This window comes from Eurosta solidaginis, chromosome 2 (assembly GCF_040869045.1).
Source record: "Eurosta solidaginis isolate ZX-2024a chromosome 2, ASM4086904v1, whole genome shotgun sequence".
Lineage (NCBI taxonomy): Eukaryota > Metazoa > Arthropoda > Insecta > Diptera > Tephritidae > Eurosta > Eurosta solidaginis.
In genome coordinates this window covers 228,595,633-228,620,488 of record NC_090320.1, presented here as the reverse complement: position 1 = coordinate 228,620,488, position 24,856 = coordinate 228,595,633, and the positions used below count along the sequence as shown (strand labels likewise).

Sequence of the window (24,856 nt, the reverse complement as noted above, 5' to 3'; positions counted from 1 at the left end):
CCTCTCTCCTTGTTTTTCTTCTTGTAGTATAGACAGGATTCCCCATGTTTAGGTGAGGTTGTTCACCTACTTGGGGAAAGCAATAAATTGCGCGGGTAACCAGTTGAAGAGTTATGTGACAACACCCCTTTCATACCACTTATCTACCTCACTACTTTCGTGGTACTGAAAGCCGCTATCTTCCTAACCCTTAAAGCCTTTTGTATTTACGTGCATTAGATCTTATCAAATAAGAACAAAATGTGCTTTCATTCAGTGGTATGTTGTGTGACCTCTTCTTGCCGCTGGATTGAGCAAGTGCTTCCTCGTGCTTTCGACAGAATTTCTCGCAGAGTAGTATTCTAATTAAATGCGATTTCTTCAATTAAAGTGAAAACTCCACGGGTCATTTCTTCATACCAACTAATGCCAAGTCATCTACTTTTCTCAAGTACTTGGAGGTCTTCACCTAGCCAGCGCAGAGGGGACTTGACTACTTCGTAACTGTCTACTCTCTCCAAAGCAGAATAGTTTTCCGCAAGGGTGCTCAAATAGCGGACGAGGCGATACATGTGTACACAGTTGGTTCCAAAGTATTGGAAGGAGTAGGGTCTGCGGTATACTGTGCTGATACGGAAATCAACAGATCCTGCAGGCTGCCAGATTACAGTAGCATTTTCCAAGCAGAAATATTAGCAGTAACTAAAGCAGTAGAAACCCAGGAAGAGAATAGCTTATGCTACAACCGTGTTAACTTTTATATTGACAGTCAAGCAGCAATTAAGGCAATAATCTCACATAGCACGGCATCTAAATGAGTGTTAGAGTGTAAGCAGTCTCTGGAGAGAATCGCGACAGGGAGAAGCATACATCTATATTGGGTCCCAGGGCATATGGGAATAGATGGGAATGAAAAAGCGTATGAACTAGCTAAAAAGGGCGCATCACTTGAAGCTTGCTCTGTGGACGTCACAATTAGATTGGGCGAGATTAAGCGAAGGTGAGAGGTGCACATGATCGACCAAGCAGGAAAGGCGTGGGTTCAAGTGCGTGGCTGTAAAATGTCGAAGATTATGTGTAGGTCTTACAACCTCAAACTAACTAAGTTGCTTCTATCATTATCATTAAAAAGAGAGACTGTATACTCATGACGGATATTCTGACTGGACACGGCCTTCTGGCGTCAGATGCCTTTAAATTAGGCATGATCAGTGATAGCAGATGTAGGAAGTGCTGGTTGGAAGTGGAAACGATCGAGCACGTTCTGTGCTCGTGCCCTGAGCTTGCCAGGCTAAGACTCCAGCTATTAGGAGTGACACAGCTGTCAGATCTAGAAGCAGCAAGTAGCTTATGTCCTAGGAAGCTTCTAGTATTTGCCAAGAGGTCGTTAAAACAAACTTCTGGTAACACTTCGGACTCATTCAGTCTATGTGAGGTCCTCATTGACCGGCCAGTTCAACCTAACCTAACCTAACTACGACGGTGTGATATACGGTCAACGGCCAAAAGGTAAACTGGCGTTATAACCACTTTAAAAAGCCATAAGATGTACTGGCTTTATGACCACTTAAATGGTAGCGGTTACAAAGTCAATAACGTCAACCAAAATTAATACACCATTCTATGTACGGTGTAAGGTAAACAAATTAAGATCTACTAAGTGTATAAGAAAAACTTTGAATGAGACAAAATCTGTGACTCAGCAGTCTTGAAAAGCGACGAAGTGTTTTTATGGATAAACTTATAAGTATTCTATTTACGAAGCACACACACACAAACAACATAAAAAATTTGCAAATATTTGCATTTACTTGATGGCAACAAAATCATGCTATAAATGCTAATTGGAAATGTATGAGTGTAGTGAAGAAGAAAAGAACAGGCAAAGCGCCTAGAAGTAGATAATATTTATACAAACATAAGAGCACACAAATGTAGAAGCGAATGTAATATAGAGAATCAATGCTTGCGCTTTTAGCACAACACTACCAGAATGAAAGAGTTATAATAGACTAAGTATGTAATAGCGAAGGGAAACAAAAATTTTGTTTGCAAAGAGGCATATAGGGTGGCTTGTGTGTATGACGAATTCTAAAGCTGATTTGCAATGAATACTTCGACTTTGACTTCGACTTTGACAGCCAAGCGCGTCATATGTTAAGAAAAATATTTCAAGAACGTTTACAAATATCTCATAAAGTTCAATGTTAGGCTTAGGCGTAAGCTTGTTACAAAGTATTGTGGATGATAAGGCTTTCAAAAAAGTTGGGCTACTTTAGACTTTTGACGCTTTTATATTCTAAAGTCAAAGTAGAAGTACTCATTGTAAATGTACACTTAGCTACTTCCTGACGTTCCTAAAGTTTATGTGTCTGTAGCTTTTGGTTTATTTCCATTTTGCTTGTCTGCGGTTATCTTGTTACACATGCTTTATGAGCAGCAATTTCTATTTGGCTTTAGAGACCGCAGTCTAATGGAAAGTAGTGTAAAGATATTTGCATGTACATATGTTTGTGTAAGTGTGTATATGTGCATGTGAGCTTTAGTATTTTTTGTACTCAATGTGTTACTTTTGTCATGCGTCATTTCATTAGATTTGTGTGTGTGTATCGGTTTGCTTGTGTGTTATCAACAGTGCAACCACATACACACATACTAAAAAAAGTTATACTCAAAGTTGTTCAGTAGTAAAAATTGCTTGTTTTCATGATTTCTCTGCTGTTTCGAGTTATATGCGTTACTTTTATTTCCTTTTCAAATGTTCTTCTTCTTTTTTTGCTGAGCTGTTGTAATTTATTTTCAAGTTTTATTTTGCATCTTAATTTTGCATTCAGTGTTTATTTTTATTTTTGTGTATGTAAGAGTGCCTAATGGTGCATTTGTGCTGGTTGGTGTTGCCGCAACAAAAAGAGTAACAAGTCGTAGAAAGAAACGTAAAAATGTAAGGAATTCTGAATTTGATTAGAATGGAATATTATATAACCAGTCTTGCAAAGTTAAGGGAGGGAACGGCGGGAGAAAATTGGGAGGGGAGAGCTAATATTACAAATCAAAACGGACGAGTTATCGGTTTGTCATCGATGAGATGTGGGCGTGTTATCCATTTCTTATAGATTTGTTATCGAAGTATTCTAAATTTGCTATTGACGGCGCCAGTTATAGATTGGTTATAGTTTTGCTATCGGGTTTTTATCGAAAAGGTATCGACTTTCAAAAAGTTATTGGTCTAAAAATTAATTATCAATTTTTTATCGATTTTTATGAAAAATAGTTACCTATTTGCTATCGAAAAGTCATAATTTAGTTAAAAAATATATCGGTTTTTATTCAAAAGGTTATCGATTTGTTATAGAAGTGTTACCAATTTGTTATCGATAATCTTTCGTCGACTGATTTGTTTTTCACGTAAGAGATACCGACTAAACTTCGCTGAGACATCTGTAATGCGTTGATAAAAAGGCGATAACAAATCAGTAAGAAGTCGATGACTCGGCGATAAGTCCGATGATAATTTCGATATCGATAATAAGCCGATAATAAAACAACATCTTATCCTTATCGATAAGATCCCGAAGAAGTTTTTGCAAATTACCGAAAATTATTCGTTTCTAGTAAAATCACCTCTATTGCGATACAACTTCGACTCCTGGGCGAGCCCTAACTAATTCAGAAACATTAGTTTTCTAGACGTACATTTGTTTGGTATGACTTTACCAGATGCATACTTCTTTGTGTTTGTATTACTGTAGTTAAAGATGGTTAGCTAGCAAAAGACTTTCTCGCCTGCCGTACGCCAGCTTTCTCTTAAACTACCAGCCAGTTGTACAATAATGGCGCCCAACATGGGGATCTAACGATCGAGCTTCCATGGTTATCACCATGTCATATATTACCTTCGCCTTATGCACCTGCCATCAATACAACCAACACAGTTAAAGTGAGAGAGAAAAAAAATCAATTTTGCAAACCAATCTTGAAATCTCATATAGATGTTCGTACTTCGATTTCGCTAAACAAACAACCATAATGAATTTTGTAGCCCTTAGGCGGAAAACAGAGCGAAGGCGAGAAGCTGTTCTATAATATAAAGATAGAAAGCCATGAACATGATTTCTTATAAAGAATTGTAAAAGATACCAGAAACACTTCAAGCTAGTAAAATATATGAAAAGAAAAATTGATTCTCGCCTAAGATTGCTTATAGCGAGCACTCTGCCGTCAGCTTTACACTACAACGGGACATTCATATGGCTTAGCAGCTAAAGGCTTGCACTGATATGAATGTTGGAGATTCGAGTTCAACGCTCAGCTCCCGAAAAGCTAGCTGATGAAGAAGTGAAATTCAGAAACATGCCCTAGTAACCATCGCCGTTTGTAAACTTACAATTTTTCTCTAATATCAATTACAACAAGTAAGGAAGGCTAAGTTCGGGTGTAACCGAACATTACATACTCAGTTGAAAGCTATGGAGACAAAATAAGGAAAATCACCATGTAGGAAAATGAACCTAGGGTAACCCTGGAATGTGGTTGTATGACATGTGTATCAAATGGAAGGTATTAAAAAGTATTTTAAGAGAGAGTAGGCCATAGTTCTATGGATGGACGCCATTTAGGGATATCGCCATAAAGATGGACCAGGGCTGACTCTAGAATTTGTTTGTACGATATGGGTATCAAATGAAAGGTGTTACTGAGCATTTTAAGAGGGAGTGGGCCTTAGGTCTATCGGTGGACGCCTTTTCGAGATATCGCCATTAAGGTGGACCAGGGGTGACTCTAGAATGTTTGTACGATATGGGTATCAAACGAAAGGTGTTACTGAGCATTTTAAGAGGGAGTGGGCATTAGGTCTATAGGTGGACGCCTTTTCGAGATATCGCCATTAGGGTGGGCCAGGGGTGACTCTAGAATGTGTTTGTACGATATGGATATCAAATTAAAGGTATCAATGAGGGTTTTGAAAGCGAGTGGCCCTTAGATGTATATGTGAAGGCGTTCTCGCGATATCGACCGAAATGTGGACCAGGTGATCCAGAAAATCATCTGTCGGGTACTGCTAATTTATTTATATATGCAATACCACTAACAGTATTCCTGCCAAGATTCCAAGGGCTGTTGATTTCGCCTTGTAGAACTTTTTCATTTTCTTCTACTTAATATGGTAGGTGTCACACCCATTTTACAAAGTTTTTTCCAAAGTTATATTTTGCGGCAATAACCCAATCCAGTTATCATGTTTCATCCCTTTTTTCGTATTTGGTATAGAATTATGGCATTTTTTTCATTTTTCGTAATTTTCGATATCGATAAAGTGGGCGTGGTTATGGCCGGATTTCGGCCATTTTTTATACCAACATAAAGTGAGTTCAGATAAGTACGTGGGCTAAGTTTAGTAAAGATATATCGGTTTTTGCTCAAGTTATTGTGTTAACGGCCGAGCGGAAGGACAGACGGTGGACTGTGTATAAAAACTGGGCGTGGCTTCCACCGATTTCGCCCATTTTCACAGAGAACAATTACCGTCATAGAGTCTATGCCCCTACCAAATTTGAGAAGGATTGGTAAATTTTTGTTCGACTTATGGCATTAAAAGTATTCTAGAGAAACTAAATGAAAACGGGCGGAGCCACGCCCATTTTGAAATTTTCTTTTATTTTTGTATTTTGTTGCATCATATCATTACATCCAAATTTGGTAATTTTTATTTAGCACATATATAGTAATAGTAGTAACGTTCCTGTCAAATTTCATCATGATATCTTCAACGACTGCCAAATTACAGCTTGCAAAACTTTTAAATTACCTTCTTGTAAAAGTGGGCGGTGCCACGCCCATTGTCCAAACTCTTACAAATTTTCTATTCTGCGTCATAGCGTCAACCCATCTACCAAGTTTCATCGCTTTAACCGCCTTTGGCAAGGAATTATCGCATTTTTTCGGTTTTTCGAAATTTTCGATATCGAAAAAGTGGGCGTGTTTATAGTCCGATATCGTTCATTTTAAATAGCGATCTGAGAGTAGTGCCCAGGAATCTACATACCAACTTTCATCAAGATACCTCAAAATTTACTCAAGTTATCGTGTTAACGGACGGACGGACGGACGGACATGGCTCAATCAAATTTTTTTTCGATACTGATGATTTTGATATATGGAAGTCTATATCTATCTCGATTCCTTTATACCTGTACAACCCACCGTTATCCAATCAAAGTTAATATACTCTGTGAGCTCTGCTCAACTGAGTATAAAAACTATTTGGTTTAGAATGTTCGGAAATATGAACGCTAAAAGATGGTAGCCAGAAAAACGCCCAAGGCTGATCAAGCTTTTCACAGCAAAGAAGGGATAACTTCAATTGACGTGGACGCAGCTTTCTTCATGCTCTTTTCTTTTTGAATGATTGTAGGTAAACCACGTTAGCTAGCAAGAAATTGCTACCTATGGCGCCCAACGATGGGCACCAACACATGTACCTGAGGTTAAGAGAAAAACAAAAAACACAACGCTTATGAATTCTAGAACCCTTACACTATTGGGTATGAAAACTAAAATTTTTTCTAGCGTTTAAAAAAAAAAAAACCGGAAAAATGGACGTGTTCGTTTGTTATGCGTATAGGCTTACGTGTGGAGGTATATACATATACAAGAGCTTACGCTTGGCTAGATTTTACTTTTTAATAGTAGATACGATGTGTTCAAGAGCAAAGACATAGTCATATGCAAATAAAAAATGTATCTGTTTGTTTTTCTCTGCGTGTTTTGCAAAGCATACGATTTTGCGGATTAACTAACACATACATACAATTGTATGAAGTAATGTGGTGACTGGATTGTGGCTTTTACAGCTTCACTAGGTATTTTTTTCTTATTATGTGCTGCAGTCAGCTTGAATGCCTTCATTGTTGCTGAAGAGGACAAAAAAAGATAAACGAATGTCATGAGAGAAAAAAGGGGTAAAAAAAAAACAAATAAGTAAAAATTGCTAGAAATTCACACAAATCTAGAACAGGTTTGCTAGCACATGTGTGTTAATATGCGCGATATGCCTTTTAAAGGCAAAAACAAAGTACCAAGGCGGCACAGTCTTACGCATAGGTTATATACTTTTACCCAATAAACAGCTGAACGAAAATTCTTATAGGTTAGCGTAAAGAGATAACTAAGTGTTGACTTTTATTGTTATTCCTTTTTATTCACCATTTTTTAGGGTCATACTAATCTATATGCTATTAATCTGCCCTGAGTGGTCAAAGGCATCTGCCTTTACACTGGTATGAATGCTGGAGATTCGAGTTCAATACGCAGCTCCCTAGAAGCTAGCTGATAAAGAAGTGAAATTTAGAAAAATGTCCTAGTAACCATCGCCGTTTGTAAACTTTGCAATTTTTCTCTAATATCAATAACAAAAAGAATTTCATAAATCAATTTGAGAAAGTCTCGCTAAATTAGATACAGTAAAGAGATAACTTTATTCCAGCAATTGTCTGTGAAATATTTCATAAAGCTCATACTCATCATTTTTCGAACATAGGATTCGGAAATGTAGCCGCATTTGCAATTGCTCATTTCCCAAAGTTCGATTATTTTTTTTGTTTACACTATAATTTTGTTTATATTGAAAATGTTTGATGAATTTTAATAAAACTAAAAATAAAAATAAAATAAAAAAAGCTTAAGCATTTCCTTTATATAAATGAACAAAATCAGCGAAAAATGGCTCCTTATATAAAGATATATTCTTGCTAAACTTTGATTTTCAAATTTTGACATAGAAATTGTAAAAATATTTATGAGAAGTAAAAATGTAAAAGTGGAGCGCACATTACTTGGATTGGAAAGTTGGTAGGAAAGGAGATATTATTAGTCAATCAAATGCGCTCTGCCTTTATATTTTAACTTCTCATAAATATTTTTTGCAATTTCTATGTCAAAATTTAAAAATCAAAGTTTGGAAAGAATATATCTTTATATAAGGAGACATTTTTCGCTGATTTTTGTCCATTTATATAAAGGAAGTGCTCAAAATTTTTTTTAATTTGTTTTTATTTTCTCCTTTTCTTACATTTTCTCGATGTCTTAACCCATCTGTTAAGTTTTACGCTTGTAGCTCAATGAGAACTTACATAAAAATCAATCCCAAATTCCATCCGTTCCGTTTGATTTTTCTACATATCTCAGTCCGTGCGCCCCCTAGCGAATTTTTTTTTATTGTGCCATCGGCTGTATCGACCTCTGAATTAAGCTCTAAATTTTTAGCCTCTAGCTCATCGAGGAGTTACTTAAAACCCGGTTTCAAATTTCCAAACTATTATCTAATTTTTTCGATCCGTGCGCCACCGAACGGAATTTTTTTCTCCGTTTGTTCCTTTGTCACGGTGTCTTAACCTGTTTCTAAGGTTTCATGTTTGTAGCTCAATGAGCAGTTACTTTAAAATCGATCGACCTCAAAACAACATACCTCTAAATTCTTATCTAAATATTTCGAACCTGCGCCATCTGACGGAATTTTTTTCTCATTTTCTTAAATTTTCTCGGCGTCTTATCCTATCTGTGAAGTTTTACAGTTGTAGCTCAATGACAACTTACATAAAAATCAATCCCAAAATTCCCTCCGTTTCGTACGATTTTTCTAAATATCTCATCCCGCGATGCGTGCGTCACCTAACGAATTTTGTTTCCTTTTGTTGCATTGTCACGGTGTTCTAACCTATGTGTAAAGCTTCACCCTTGTAGCTCAATGAGAAGTTACTTAAATATCAATTGCAAGATTTGTATGAAAAGCGGACAAACATTCAACCGACCTAATATAAAGGAAGTAAAAATAAATACACGGTGCGGGTTGCCACCGAAGAGACTTAGGCCGAACTTCTCTTCCGATTTGCGTGGCGCTCCCTACAAACAGGTGATACGGCTCCAACATGTTTTACACTGACTCCGAGCGCCATCTGTACGGCAGATGAGTTTTCACTAGGGAGCTTTTCATGGCGAAAATACACTCGGAATGTTTGCAAAACCACTGCCAAGGGGCTACTCCACTTAGAAAAACTGTTTTCTAATTGAGAAAACTTGTTTCAAAAACGTTTATGTGGCTTTTCCCGGGACTTTGGTTGGATTTTTAGTATGGTAGGCAGAGTGCTCTTCCACCACAACAAGGCCGCCAATTTGCTTTATTCAAATAATTAATAACAAAAATAACAATATGCATTGAATGAAACATTAAATAAACTAAATACACACAGCCGTGATGAATGAGTTATTATAATGGCCGACTCTTTTCGTGAATTTCTTCGAAAAACGCTGGGTTGATTTTAGCATTTATAATGCTACTGCTAAAATGCGGCCACATTAAATCTAATTTTAATGTCAAAATTTTTAGGGGAAATGCAGAAATAAATACTGAATTTTTGGGAAAATGCGAAATGCTGCAAAGTTCTAAATTCGCGCTGGGTATGAGATTGGAATTATTTTCGGCGTCTCACGTGTTTTACCAATACAGAATAGCAGTTGATTTTACGCGGAGGAATTTAAATTTTTTTTTTGCAGATTAATAAGCGTAGCGGCAATGTTTGAGAAGTGCTGGGAAAATGAGATCTAGATATAAAACGTATAATTATGGAAAATCGTTTTTTAAAAATTTGCCTTTATGTTGAGAGCGCTATGTACTATTAAGTATTTGAGTTGCATTTCAAAACTAAATTCGAGTTTTGAGAATTAGTCTAATTCTCGAATGCATTTTAAAGCAATATTAAACAAAAATATTTATTGGGTACACTGCGACAATTTTTTTTTCATATTTCAGTTCAACCACAGATACATCTTCATTAGAAGAACTATTCAAGCGGCACTACATAGCCCCATACTAGTAGTAGGCTCTTCCAGCTTTGAATATTTCAAAAGAGAAACTAGTTAGAAGCAAAATGAGTTAAAGAACATTAATCAAAGAACAACAAAAAAATTAGATTATGTATTTTCATATTTGCAAGCATACATGGTATACTTACATTGTTGTAATATAGCTGCTGTTTTTCAACGCTTTGAAATTATTAGAAATTGTGTGTTGTTTCTCCTTTTAGACAACTAGTTCTTCACCACCAAGTTATCAGGACTTCATAATACAGGATAGGCTGTACCTACTTACTTACTTAATTGGCGTTTAACCGTTTAAACGGTTATGGTCGTCCAACAAGGCGTGCCAGTCGCTCCTCCTCTCTGCCAACCGGCGGATAGGCTGTATAATCGCTGTAAATATCCCATGAGAGTGGGATTGCATTCTTCGACATGCATAATAAGCCGTCGGGGACCTTTTCAATCCCTATTTCAGGTTGAGTTGCCACGACAATGTACTGTTTAGAATTATTCCAAGATAGTTGGTACAAGGTTCCTCCTGTAGAATCACAACTACTTGCTTAGGCCTAGAATGAATACCTTATACAACCTAATGAACAAAACTATATCCGTCTTGCCTGCGTTGGCACTCACGCCGACATTAGATGAGCAAGTATGTCTATACCGAAGAGTCCAAATAATCAAAGAGCTAATTGCCGGAAGTTAACCGTAAAATTAAAAAAAAAAAATGCTGTTATTTTATTTATAAAAAGGGTCTGGTGTAGTATCTTTTAATTTAATTTAGAAGGCTAATTCGATTCTATGTCGCTTTTAATGCGAATATAACATACATGTATATTCCACTGTACCAACGTTTCGCTACTGATTATTTGCTTCTTCAGGGGTTTTTCGCATTTACTTTGCCTGTGACTATTTTTGTTCTAATGCTCAGCGCTTAGAACATTAAATGCAAAAATAATCACATAGGCACTTAACTTTAAATGACCTATAACTAAAATAAAAACAAATTATAATTATTATCCTTTTAACTTAAAATTAAAACAAACTTGGCTTTGCTGTGTTTTTTTTGTTTTCTGATTCCAGAGGGACATTTAATCCCCAGCTGCGCCAAATGCATTTCACGTGTCACAAAACAACACTTTTCCCATGTTAAATGTCAATTTTTAAATAAAATACAATTATGTTAAAAAATTCACCCTTAACTACTACATACAAATAATATAGGCACATATAACATAAAAAATATAATAAGTCAACTTACATAAACTCTCAATCCTTCATATGAACGATTCATTACATGTAGAGGTGATAAACAATAATAGTAATAAAAAAAAATTTAATACATGCAAATAATAATATGCAAACACATATTTTATAGAAAACAAGTGGCAATAACAACATTAAATAATTTTTTTTTCTGTTTTTTTTACACGGCAGTAATATGCTATACACTTCAAAATAACTACTCTATCAACATTCTCCTATTTTTTTAAACCTTTATATTAAGTCGCTTTCATGTTTGTCCCCTCATTTCCATACGAATTTTTGACCCCCGGAAAAGTCTTTTTCGGTAACTTCGCGTTGAGCTAGACACTTGATACTTACAGCACAGTTCAAATCTGGGAGACATTACATCATCATCATCATCATCCTCCTCAACTCCTATTGGAGCATAGGGCCTCGACCACCGACTTAAATCTTATTCTGTTAGGTGCAGTTCTTGTGATGTCATTCCACGTATATCCTGCGTCTTCGAGTTCTTTATCCGCAGTTCTGCGCCAAGTTTTCGCAGGTGCACCAGGTCGTCGGCTTCCTTGTGGATTCCATCGCAATGCTTGTCTGGCTATATTTACTGGAGGTCTTCTGAGAGTGTGACCAATCCACGACCATTTACGATTGGTTATTTCTGTGGCAGCCTTAGGTTGATTTGTTCTAGACCATAAGTCGTCATTTGAAATTCTTTCCGGCCATCGAATTTTCAGGATTCGGCGCAGACATTTATTAATAAAAACTTGTAGACGTTTCTGAGACATTACAATGCAAGTGAAAAAAAATCCGCTAGGTGGAGCACGGATCGAGATATACAGAAAATTAATTTTAAAATGGAAATTTTGCGATCGACTTTTAACTAACTTCTCGGTGATCCAGAGACTTGAAACTTAGCACGTAGTTTGCGAGTCGTGGAAAACAAAATGCCGCCAGGTGGCAGACGAATCGAGATAAACGAAAATCCCTGAAAAAACGCAGGGAATTTTTTGATCGATTTTTAAGTAACTTTCCGGTGAGCTATATACCTGAAGCTTGGCCCGTGAGTCAGAACCCGGTGACAATGTAATATTTGATCAAAAAAATTTCGCTAGATGGCGCATGGGTCGAGATATTAAGAAAATTAGTTTTGATTTGGGAATCTTTCAATCCATTTTTAACTAACTTCCCGGTTACCTAAAGACTTGAAACTTGGCATACAGTTCGAGGCTTGGTCACGATACAACTTATAGAAAACAAATTTCCGCTAGGTGGCGCGCTAGTCAAGATAACTGCAAATCCTTGAAAAACGAGGGGAATTTTGCAATCGATTTTTAAGTAACTTCCCGGTGAGCTAGAGACTTGAAACTTGGGCCGTGAGTCAGAACCCAAAATTCCAGATGCCTTTCTGTAGGCAGCACTAAAAAAGTCAAAATAAAAAGATGATAAAAAAGCTTTAAGGACTACCTTTATATAAATGGACCAAAAATAGAAGGCAATTTTTCCTTTGTACAGACATAATCTTGTTGAATTTTGACTAAAAAATTTAACAATAGCTCTTGTAAAAGAATTTTGGGATTTAAAATTATAAATAAAAATTATAATTTTTATCATCTTTTTTTTTATTCATTTAGTACAATTTTAACATGATAAATTATGTAAATAAAGTTATTCAAATTTATTTCACAGTCGTTTTCGAAAAAAATTGAAAAAACTTTTAATTTAGAGTTTTCTGAATTTTTTTGAGTTCGCAGTTTTATAAAACAATCAATGCTAAACGTAACGTAACTATAGCTATGTAGATCGATCTAAACCTCGGATAAATCCTCCGGAGATCCAAATGAGTCGCAATCGAAACACTTTCGCCTACTTCTGGTAAAAGCTGGGCAATCAAGCATGAAACGACTCGATGATTTCACCTGATCACACTCCAAATAGCAGCACAGGAATGAGGTTTCCAGTATATTGAGACATACCGCGTGAATTCACATTGGACAGTGCCCTGTCAAAACTCCAATGACCATTGATAGATGAGACGTAGTGAACCCAATCATTTCGGCAGACCTCCTGCGATTCACTTGCAGCCAGAAAGATCTTGCCAATGAAATGGTTTCCGAACAACGCTTGCTGAGCCGACTCGAGCTCTATCTATGCAGGAGCAGACCAAAGGTGACGAGCGGAGTTCCGATATCTCTACAGCCATCTCTATCCAGTTCAATTGCACCGATGCGGCTTAAGTGATAGGCTTTACAGTTGCCCGGGATATCACCAGGACCCGAGACTCAGATAATCTTAACCATAAAATAGTTCGATGCAATTGCATGTAAGGTCAGGCACCCCCAGACCACCCTCGATCTCACTTTATGTAAACTCAAAGCCTTGAAAGTAGATAATAAATTCCCCAACCGTAGAGCACTGTTTAGCATTTCATCTACTGTATCCTTAGGACGAGTCTTGCAAGACCTATAATTTGTATTTTGTGACTAAAAATGATATGGCTCAACAACTGTATACTCCGAAAATTATGACAAATGTATATTGTAGACTTTTTTTCGAAAGAAAGAAAATATAAAAAAATCCTCAAAAAAAAATTAAAAGAAATCAACGCAAATTTTGAGAGACCTTTATTTTGTAATTTTTTTGACTAAAATTAATGGAGCTACAAAACTGTATAAAAAATTAAAAAAAAGCGAGAAAAACTAAAAATAAAATGCTCGCAACTTTCAAAAATTATCAAACTTCCGAATTTTTTCGAAAAAGTTTTTAAGATTGGTTTGTATACTTAGTTTAGTTAATGAACATAATGTTTGAAATTTTCGTAATTTTTTTGTTTGGGATTAATTTGAATAGTTTTAAATACACAAACCTAATAATACATAAAAAAATATGAATTTATTAGACGAAATGCGAAACTGATATTTTCGTGTTTGCCACTGTACATGTTCGAGTTACATATATCTTGGATACCAGAGCAAATATGTGCTTGTAGCTAAAGTCAGTGGCGTAGGTGGAATTTCGGGAAGTATTGGATGAACAAAATTAGTTGTGAGAAAGGGATAAGGTAGAGAGACTGCAAAGGTAAGGAAAAACCTTCTAAATGTCAGTATTTAAACGGAATTGAATACGAGTCAACGCCGCTTCACATAGTAACTGAGCAAGCAGCCAATAGCACTAAGGTGAACATTAGTAAAGAGGGATTTGGAAGAGACAAAGTAATACAGTAACAAATATAAAGAGATTGAAAGAGCAGACTCTGCTTATCCAACTGGGATGGCTTGAGCAAGCTGATTGATTTTAAAAAGCGTTTGAATTTAGCGCCCAAAAAAAAAGGTATATGGGATCCTTGCAGGATAGAAGCACTCCTCCAGGATAATACTCTCATATGCTACACCGATGGCTTGTAGAATATCGGAGCGGAACCTTCGGCTTCAGAACCAAAACTTCCATACCACGCGATAAATATCCTAGCATTTTTCAAGCCGCAGATAACGCCATAAAACGGTGTGCAGAGATAAATCTGCGGCGGAAGCATAATTGAAAGAATTTTTATACTGCGTCAATCAGGCCGCGCTCAAGAAAATATCTTCAGTTGAAATTAAATCATCAACATTGCTTGAGTGCATGAAGATCTTAAATCGTTTTGGCGTTAATAACACAGTTCGTTTGGATTGGGTACCTCGTCACGGAGGGGTGGATGGAAAAGAGCAAGCGAACGGGAAGGCAGCGGCCGAAAAGCAATAGAGCCTGAACCCATCATGGCAAAAGGAACACCCACTATGAGGAAAGTAATCAGGCAATAGGAGATGTAGCTCAGAAAACAACACTGGCGCGGAATTCGAGGATACCGGCAGGCAAAGGCACTAATAGGAAGATACCACTTAAAGTGTTATAACACTGCGCAGCCTTAGACTTTTAAAACACATACTCACAGATCTCTGCAAACTAAAAAGACACATACACTTACCAGATATACAGTCTTACGATTTCTTTAGGTTCTGTGACATTTAGCATGAGACTGCAGAACACATCATGCTCGAATGCGATGCAGTATCGATAGGAAAACAAAGAATCTTTGGATCGCTTAAATAAGCCTAGCGCTATCCTGGATTTCCTCAAGGAACTCGGAATGGTGCCGTGAATAGAATAAGGGCACAATAAACCAATGGCTCGCAGTGATAACCTCTCAGCAATCTATCTATTCATCTATATTTGGAATATAAGTAGCGATACGACTCTTTTAAAAAAAATTTCAGATATAGAGAATATTCGCCAATATTTCAACTAGATATTCCATACTTGAAAGAGATGAAGTTTTGAGGTGGGGAGAAAAGAAAAAAATGCATTATAAAAATAAGAAATTTGTGTTATATCTGTAATATAGAAAACATGGTTTGGAAACTTGCTTATTCTTTTAGCAGGCAAAGTATTATACAGAAATGCATTGTCAAAGGAGCAGATCTATCACTGCACCTTCCACTCCCATTTCTCTACGGCTCTGCTTAAAGTTATATATTAAGTGTATTTATGTCCATACGTATTAAAATAATTACTTGATTTAACATAAATATTGCAGACTAATTATACAAAATCTGTCATGTCAATTAAAAGTCAAGCAAACATACCAACAAAAAAAAAAAAAAAACAACTATAATACGTACTAAGTAGTACTTAAACACACATTTTCACTTGATAAATGCCGAAACATTGACATTTAATAAAATAGTGTAGAAAATATATTTGAAATGATAAAAACATGGTCATTAAAAAATCGCAAGAATATGTTCGCATTTGGAAGTTATTCGCAGCTCTTCAGCAATTTGAGTTATTTTTGATTTTATTAAATTATTTTAATGCAAATGAAAAAAATATTCTTGATTCGTCTTCAACAAGTACTACATACATAAATATGTGTGTATGAAACATCGGCAGTAAAACGGACTAATCGCTTTTTCCCATACAAACTAGGACACATCGATTCATACGATAAAACTGGCGCTCCTCATATATTTCCTTATGAAGGGCATCTAGCAAATTATTAAAGGTGGACGCATGAAGTAAAGGGGGAGAGGATTTACATGCATATCGCCTAATATGACGCTAAGTGCCACCTTTTAACTTGGCTAGATAACATATAGACGGACTTTGAAGGAGATTGCATCGCATATTCTTGGACCATTTTGAGAGTATTTCGCGGATGTTTCGTGAACATTTCGGAATGCCTTTGGGAACACTTTGCGATTATTTTAACGATCATTTCGAAACTATTACGATGAAATTTTAGGGACATTTCAGGGTTACTTGTGGATTAATTTCAAAATCCATCAATTTCAAAAATATATATATAAATAAATCACGTTGGGATTATTTTAGAATCATTTCAACCCTATTCTGAGACTATTTTGGAACGGTTATATGATCACTTCGGGCCTATTTAATATACTTTTCGATACAACTTCTGGATCATTTCAACACTATTTTAATAATTTCAGGATGACTTCGGTATTATTTTCAGAATTATTTAGAGACTATTTCGAAACCAATTAGAAACAATTGTAGGAACATTTCGGTATTATTTTGGGCATCACTTTAGGATAAGTTCTGAATCATTTCGAGACTATTTCGAAACCATTTTAGGACTGTTACAGAATTACTTCTTTTTGGGAAAACTTGAACATAATTTCGAGAGTGTTTTGAGACAATTTTAGGTATAGTTTTAGTATAAACTCGGAATTATTTGTGCAATATTTGGGGTACTTTTTGGTTAAATTAAAAACTATTTAGAATTTTGTCTCGCTTCGAAATACTCGAAGTGTTCTTAAAGAAAAAAACCACTTTGCCGCGAACTAGCACCGAGGAGATTTAGGCCGACCTTCTCTCCCAATCTCCGCCGTCATCCCTTTAATTTGCCATACAAATTGGTTTGACGGGACCTACATGATTTATACAGATACCAAGCGGCATCTTCAAGGCATTCACTGGGCAGCTTTTCATGGCAGAAATACAATCGGAGTGTTTGCCAAATCACTGCCGAGGTGTTACCCCGGTTAGAAAAACTGTTTGCTAATTAAAAAAAAAAAATTGTTTCTAAATTTCTGGTGTTGTTTTGCGCGGGATTTGAAGACAGGACCTTCGGTGTGGTAGGCGAAGCTCGCTAACATCACTATACGCGGGCCAAAATGTTCCTAAAACTGTACTAAAATTCGCCTGAAACAGTATATTAATGATTATAAAATTTTCCGAAATTATACCCAAAATAATACCAAATGATCTTGAAATTTTCGCAAATTTGTCTGGAAATAGTCTCGAAATTATAACCTCAAACGATGCTTGAACTGCTCCAAAATTTCCTGCAATAGTATCCAAATGACTCTTAAATTTTCAGGAAATGATTTTTTTGTATGCTGAAATTGTTCCGAGTTGGTTCACAAATAGTACCAAATAATTCCGAAGTCGAAGTTTCATGAATACAAACAACATTTTGGAAAGCGGTAATCTCGGACACTACTGAAAGTATTTGGATACAACTTTATTTAAAAAAAAATTTCAATTTCGCTCTTGTACTCAATTTTCGCTCATAGCTAATTAAAATAAAAGCAAGTCCATGTTTTTCTGAAATATTTAATATTTTGTTGAGAAACGAACGTTACTTCAGTACTGGAACGGCAAGAAGTAGGAGTGTATAATTCGTAAATCAACTGCTCTTCATTTGTACAGCTAAGGAGTTAGTTTGTCGTGTGTTTTATTGATTTCACCATACATTGGCCTACCTCATTTGGTATTCTTCTCATTCTCACGGAGAGAGATTTTGGGTATCTGACGTAGAAATGAGCAGATTTATAACTGTTGCGTGGAGCACTGACATATTGAAAATTCTTGCATGGGGGTTCGGCCCCCATTTCATTGCTTCGAAGCCTAGCACATCTAAGTTGTTTGTGCGAAAAGTTTACAAATTACAGTTGCTTGCGTGCAAAAGTACCACATTTTGGATGGTTGTTTAAGAAACTTACTAATTACATATTTTTACATAGAAGACTAGCAGATTTTAGTTGCTCATGTGGAAGAGTTGGAAGTTTCAGGTCAGGGTGTTTCAACCTTAATGGAATAGGAATAGGAAAAGAAGCAGAAAAACGAAAATAGAAAGAAGTGCTAAGAAAAAAAAAACAACATGCAACTACCGTTGGGTAAGAAACACACAGTTTCTAGAAAGGAAATCTATATTTCTAGAGACACCCAAACGGCGTTCAAATGCCTACGCTTTAACACTTTTAATGCTGAAATTACACCGAATTGACGCCTAGATTGCACACAGTAACATTGAAGAAAGCTGTATATAAGACGAAATTTTGCGCAGGGTTCGACAAAGCAGATTATTCTTGACAAATAACGTTGAGGTGTACCTTTACCCATACTCAAGCTAATGATATCCCGTCACGTTTAGACCCTAAGCAGGGATAAACTTTCCGCGTTTGTAGGTGTAATAACTTACTTATTGGTGGGCATGTAATAAGGCTGGGTTTACCCTATCGTCGATGTCGAAGTAGTGTTGTAAAATTTAAGAAGAGGAGGAAACAGCGCCCAGCGGGCTAGGAGGCTTAGAATATACCCCCGGTAGGTATGATTGTCGTAAGAGGCGACTAAAATACCAAATTGATTCAAGGGATTGTGTAGCGCAAACCTCTCAAGGTGTTGCCAGCGCAATATATAGCTTCTCCAACCCAATTCTCAACCTCAACTACCCATGGCGAATCCTGTTTCATTAACAGCCGAGGCTCTGGCGACCACAAACTCCTGATGCATCTAGGGGTTGGGAGGGCGGTATGGCCTAGAAGGTTGCATGGGGTCATACCAAATCTTTCCCGATATGGTCGGGCTAGTACCTTTATGGTGCTTGTTATCGGAACGTACCGGATCTACATCCGGCAAAGGACCATCAACACAGATAACACTCCCCAAGACCTTCGGGCAGTGTCCTTACCGCTAAAACAACAACAATAACAACAAGAGGAAACAGTGGATCACTTCTTTTGCAAATGCCCCGTTTAAGTAGTGCCAACAGCGCTGCCTGGTGGCTTTCTTTCTGGGTACGCCAGACCGTGGTGTACGACAACAAGGACTTGTTAGCTTTTATCAGGTCCTCGAAGGGGGCAAGTAATGGTGTCAGTTCAACCTACCCTTACAAAATCATTGAATTTTGGCACATTCGTAATAATTTCTAATAAATAAGTCTCGATCAAATAAAATTTACACACTCACATAATATAATATCGCACGTTTTATTCCAAAAAGATTCAACTCAAAATTTTTATTTTTTATATTTTATGACACAACATGATTACCAACTGACAAGTTTATATTTCTAGAATATGCAAAACGGCTACAACAGCGTGCATAAATGTCTTCTAATTTAAATTTTTAGTGAAACTCTATGAGAAAATTAAACTTTCATCCAAAAAAAAAAAAAACTGAATTACATCTATCTGCTCGTTAACTATCTGGCTATATGCATTGGATAAAGCTCCTATGTGTCTTATTATACTCAGCTAAGGAGACCTCACAGAGTATTTTTCTTATATAACGGTACCCCGCAACGTAACAAAAAAAAAAAGAAATTCATGTCCGTCCGCCTGTCCGTAAACACGATAATTTGAGTAAATTTTTCGGTATCTTAATAACATTTGGTATGTAAGTTCCTGGGCACTCATGTTAGATCGCTATTTAAAATGAACGAAATCGGACTATAACCACGCCCACTTTTTCGATATCGAAAATTTCGAAAAACCGAAAAAGTGCGATAATTCATTACCAAAGACGGATAAAGTGATGAAACTTGATAAGTAGGTTGACCTTATAACGCTGAGTACAAAATTAGTAAAATTTTGGACAATGGGCGTAGTACCGCCCACTTTTAAAAGAAGGTCATTTAAAAGTTTTGCAAGCTGCAATTTGCCAGCTGAGTATCTAATGTTCTGTTACAAATGAACTCAGCCTTCCTTACTTGTTTTCTTTTGTTGATTTTCCGGTAGGGTGGACAAACGGCCGCCGAAACCGGTTTGCCCCGAAACCAAATTTGACAAGGGCTGGCAAAAAATCGTTCCAATATACATCAACTCCTATGTGCCTTGGACAAAAACCCACATGAAATTATTTTCGTCTTAAATAAAAAAATAATAAATGTAAGACGCGATAACCTCCGAAAAGATCTAAGGTCGAGCTTCTGTTCCAATTTGCGTCGTGCTCCTCTTGATTTTCCCTACAAATTGGCCGGACGGGACCTACATGTCTTACGCCGACTCCGAACGGCATCTGCAAGGCAGACGAGTTTTCACTGAGAGCTTTTCATGGCAGAAATACACCCGGAGCGCTTGCCAAACACTGCCGAGGGGCGACCCCGCTTAGAAAAATTTTCTTCTAATTGAAAAACCTTATTTCTAAAATTTTGATGTTGCTTTGCCCGGGGAGTGAACCCGAGGCATACGGCGTGGTAGGCGGAGCATGCTACCATCACACCACGGTGGCCGCTTCGTCTTAGAACTTGCTAATAAACGAAGAATTAAGCATCACCAAAATATAACTCCGCAGCTTATTTGGCTCAAGCCGCCTCAGCAAAGGATGGTAAAATATGTTATTAGAGTGTCATTCTCAATTATTATTACCAATCGCAAGGCAATTATTATCCATGACTCCTCTGGATATTGAATGGTTTATATAAATTTGACATATCAATTCAATATGTCCCGTGAGGTAATATATGTATATACATTTTGACGCACACAAAAACACGTAAACGCATCCCTAATACTGGTGCTAAAGATATAATAAACTATGACATACATCCGACATACATACATACATATGTACATACATACGTCTATTTGAGTAGGATATCAATATAAATAGGTCGAACTACATAGCAAATCCAAATAAATATTACATTTACGTATGCAATTTATACATACCAATACATACATACATATGTCATTATGTTACTTAACAATCTACTCAATTTTACTTACCTAAATGCTGATCAACACGTTTCTTCGGCTTCTGTACTGAAGCATATGGATCACTACAGTAATCCTGTCTGGATGGATTTTGGCTATTGCGTAAATTATGATATTCATCGCCATGTTGACTTGGCGTCGCTGTTAAATGTGGATAGGGTGCATAATCATCAACAGCACCATAGCCGCCATGCGTCAATGGATCATAACCATAGGTGGGCTGATGTTCAACATAGTTGCTGTGTGTTGTTGGTACGACCATACTTTGTTGTGCACCACCAGCAGCGGACATTTTGGCTTGCCACAGCGAATCTTGTGAATTGACGCTACCACCATTATTCGAATTAGAGTAATTATTCTCCATGTAGCCCATATTGATCCCTGCAAAGATAAAATGGAAAGGAAAAGATTAGTAAATAAAAAGATAAATTGGTGTGAAGGAAAATTACGAAATTTTCTTCGCTTTTTGTTGGATATTGAATTACACCCAAACATATCGGTGCCTTATGAAAATACGGGTACCAGTTCGTATACGTAACATTTGTTTGTTTGTGTTTTTGGTTCTGAATACATACAAACAGATGAGTGAAGTGAATACAAAAACTTTAGAAAGTAGATAGCAAAAATATTTTTAACTCTTCCTTAATATAAATGGATCAAAACGCAACGGTCATTTTTTCTTAAAAACAAACGTAGTTTTGATGAATTTTGATTTTGAAATTTTGAGGACCGTGTTCTCTTGTAAATATATTTCTGAGCAAAATTTGTGTTTATAGCGAAGATAAACTTTAAAGATCACATGAGAAAAAAAATTATAACAGTTTTTTTCCCTGCTCTGAAGTAAAGGGAAAAGGAGTGGAGAGGAGAGGAGAGGAGAGGAGAGGAGAGGAGAGGAGAGGAGAGGAGAGGAGAGGAGAGGAGGGGTGAGGAGAGGAGAGGAGAGGAGAGGAGAGGAGAGGAGAGGAAAGGAGAGGAGAGGAGAGGAGAGGAGAGGAAAGAAATGATTAGAAGTCTACACCGAAGCCATATTTCAGGTCGGAAATGAAACCGGAAGTTGTGTTATAAATTTGTTATCGAAGTGAAAATCTTACGGACTTCTCGAAAAACGAATTTTGTCGCTGCATTGGCAATGTAAAGCTACCGATTTTTTCTCAAAACTAAAGATTGTAGAAGAAATAAATAAAAAATAAAATAAAACAAGTAAGGAAGGCTAAGTTCGGGTGTAACCGAACATTACATACTCAGTTGAGAGCTATGGAGACAAAATAAGGAAAATCACCATGTAGTAAAAAGAAACTGGGTAACCCTGGAATGTGGTTGTATGACATGTGTATCAAATGGAAGGTATTAAAGAGTATTTTAAGAGAGAGTAGGCCATAGTTCTATGGATGGACGCCATTTAGGGATATCGCCATAAAGGTGGACCAGGGCTGACTCTAGAATGTGTTTGTACGATATGGGTATCAAATGAAAGGTGATAACGAGTATTTTAAAAGGGAATGGGCTTTAGTTCTATAGATGAACGCCTTTTCGAGAAATCGCCATAAAGGTGGACCAGGGGTGACTCTAGAATATGTTTGTACGATATGTGTATCAAATGAAAGCTGTTAATGAGTATTTTGAAAAGGAGTGATCCTTAGTTCCCTAGGTGGACGCCGTTTCGAGATATCGCCATAAAGGTGGACCAGGGGTGTCTCTAGTTGTACGATATGGGAATCAAATGAAAGGTGTTACTGAGCATTTTAAGAGGGAGTGGGCATTAGGTCTATAGGTGGACGCTTTTCGAAATGTCGCCATTAGGGTGGGCCAGGGGTGACTCTAGAATGTGTTTGTATGATATGGGTATCAAATGAAAGATGGTAATGAGTATTTTAAAAGGGAGTAATCCTTAGTTCTATAGGTGGACGCCTTTTCGAGATATCGCCATAAAGGTGGACCAAGGGTGACTCTAGAATGTTTGTACGATATGGGTATCAAACGAAAGGTGTTACTGAGCATTTTAAGAGGGAGTGGGCATTAGGTCTATAGGTGGACGCCTTTTCGAGATATCGCCATTAGGGTGGGCCAGGGGTGACTCTAGAATGTTTGTACGATATGGGTATCAAATGAAAGATGGTAATGAGTATTTTAAAAGGGAGTAATCCTTAGTTCTATAGGTGGACGCCTTTTCGAGATATCGCCATAAAGGTGGACCAAGGGTGACTCTAGAATGTTTGTACGATATGGGTATCAAACGAAAGGTGTTACTGAGCATTTTAAGAGGGAGTGGGCATTAGGTCTATAGGTGGACGCCTTTTCGAGATATCGCCATTAGGGTGGGCCAGGGGTGACTCTAGAATGTGTGTACGATATGGGTATCAAACGAAAGGTGTTACTGAGCATTTTAAGAGGGAGTGGGCATTAGGTCTATAGGTGGACGCCTTTTCGAGATATCGCCATTAGGGTGGGCCAGGGGTGGTAATGAGTATTTTAAAAGGGAGTAATACTTAGTTCTATAGGTGGACGCCTTTTCGAGATATCGCCATAAAGGTGGACCAAGGGTGACTCTAGAATGTTTGTACGATATGGGTATCAAACGAAAGGTGTTACTGAGCATTTTAAGAGGGAGTGGGCATTAGGTCTATAGGTGGACGCCTTTTCGAGATATCGCCATTAGGGTGGGCCAGGGGTGACTCTAGAATGTTTGTACGATATGGGTATCAAACGAAAGGTGTTACTGAGCATTTTAAGAGGGAGTGGGCATTAGGTCTATAGGTGGACGCCTTTTCGAGATATCGCCATTAGGGTGGGCCAGGGTGTTTCTAGAATGTTTTTGTACGATATGGGTATCAAATGAAAGGTGTTAATGAGTATTTTGAAAAGGAGTGATCCTTAGTTCCCTAGGTGGACGCCGTTTCGAGATATCGCCATTAGGGTGGGCCAGGGGTGACTCTAGAATGTTTGTACGATATGGGTATCAAACGAAAGGTGTTACTGAGCATTTTAAGAGGGAGTGGGCATTAGGTCTTTAGGTGGACGCCTTTTCGAGATATCGCCATTAGGGTGGGCCAGGGGTGACTCTAGAATGTTTGTACGATATGGGTATCAAACGAAAGGTGTTACTGAGCATTTTAAGAGGGAGTGGACATTAGGTCTATAGGTGGACGCCTTTTCGGGATATCGCCATTAGGGTGGGCCAGGGGTGACTCTAGAATGTGTTTGTACGATATGGATATCAAATTAAAGGTATTAATGAGGGTTTTAAAAGCGAGTGGCCCTTAGATGTATATGTGAAGGCGTTCTCGCGATATCGACCAAAATGTGGACCAGGTGATCCAGAAAATCATCTGTCGGGTACTGCTAATTTATTTATATATGCAATACCACTAACAGTATTCCTGCCAAGATTCCAAGGGCTGTTGATTTCGCCTTGTAGAACTTTTTCATTTTCTTCTACTTAATATGGTAGGTGTCACACCCATTTTACAAAGTTTTTTCCAAAGTTATATTTTGCGTCAATAAACCAATCCAGTTACCATGTTTCATCCCTTTTTTCGTATTTGGTATAGAATTATGTCATTTTTTTCATTTTTCGTAATTTTCGATATCGATAAAGTGGGCGTGTTTATGGTCGGATTTCGGCCATTTTTTATACCAAGATAAAGTGAGTTCAGGTAAGTACGTGGGCTAAGTTTAGTAAAGATATATCGGTTTTTGCTCAAGTTATTGTGTTAACGGCCGAGCGGAAGGACAGACGGTGGACTGTGTATAAAAACTGGGCGCGTCTTCCACCGATTTCG

The 24,856-nt window shown here is 37.2% G+C and overlaps 1 protein-coding gene across 8 annotated transcripts in view; it reads right to left on the bottom strand.

Annotated features, from left to right (window-relative positions):
- Positions 1-24,856, bottom strand: part of ed (echinoid) — a 660,012-nt gene that overhangs the window by 38,871 nt on the left and 596,285 nt on the right. For all 8 annotated transcript variants that reach the window (XM_067767198.1, XM_067767199.1, XM_067767200.1 and 5 more), the window contains exon 8: positions 21,090-21,458. In XM_067767198.1, coding sequence (XP_067623299.1) covers positions 21,090-21,458 — 369 coding nt within the window. The remainder of the gene's footprint in view (positions 1-21,089; positions 21,459-24,856) is intronic.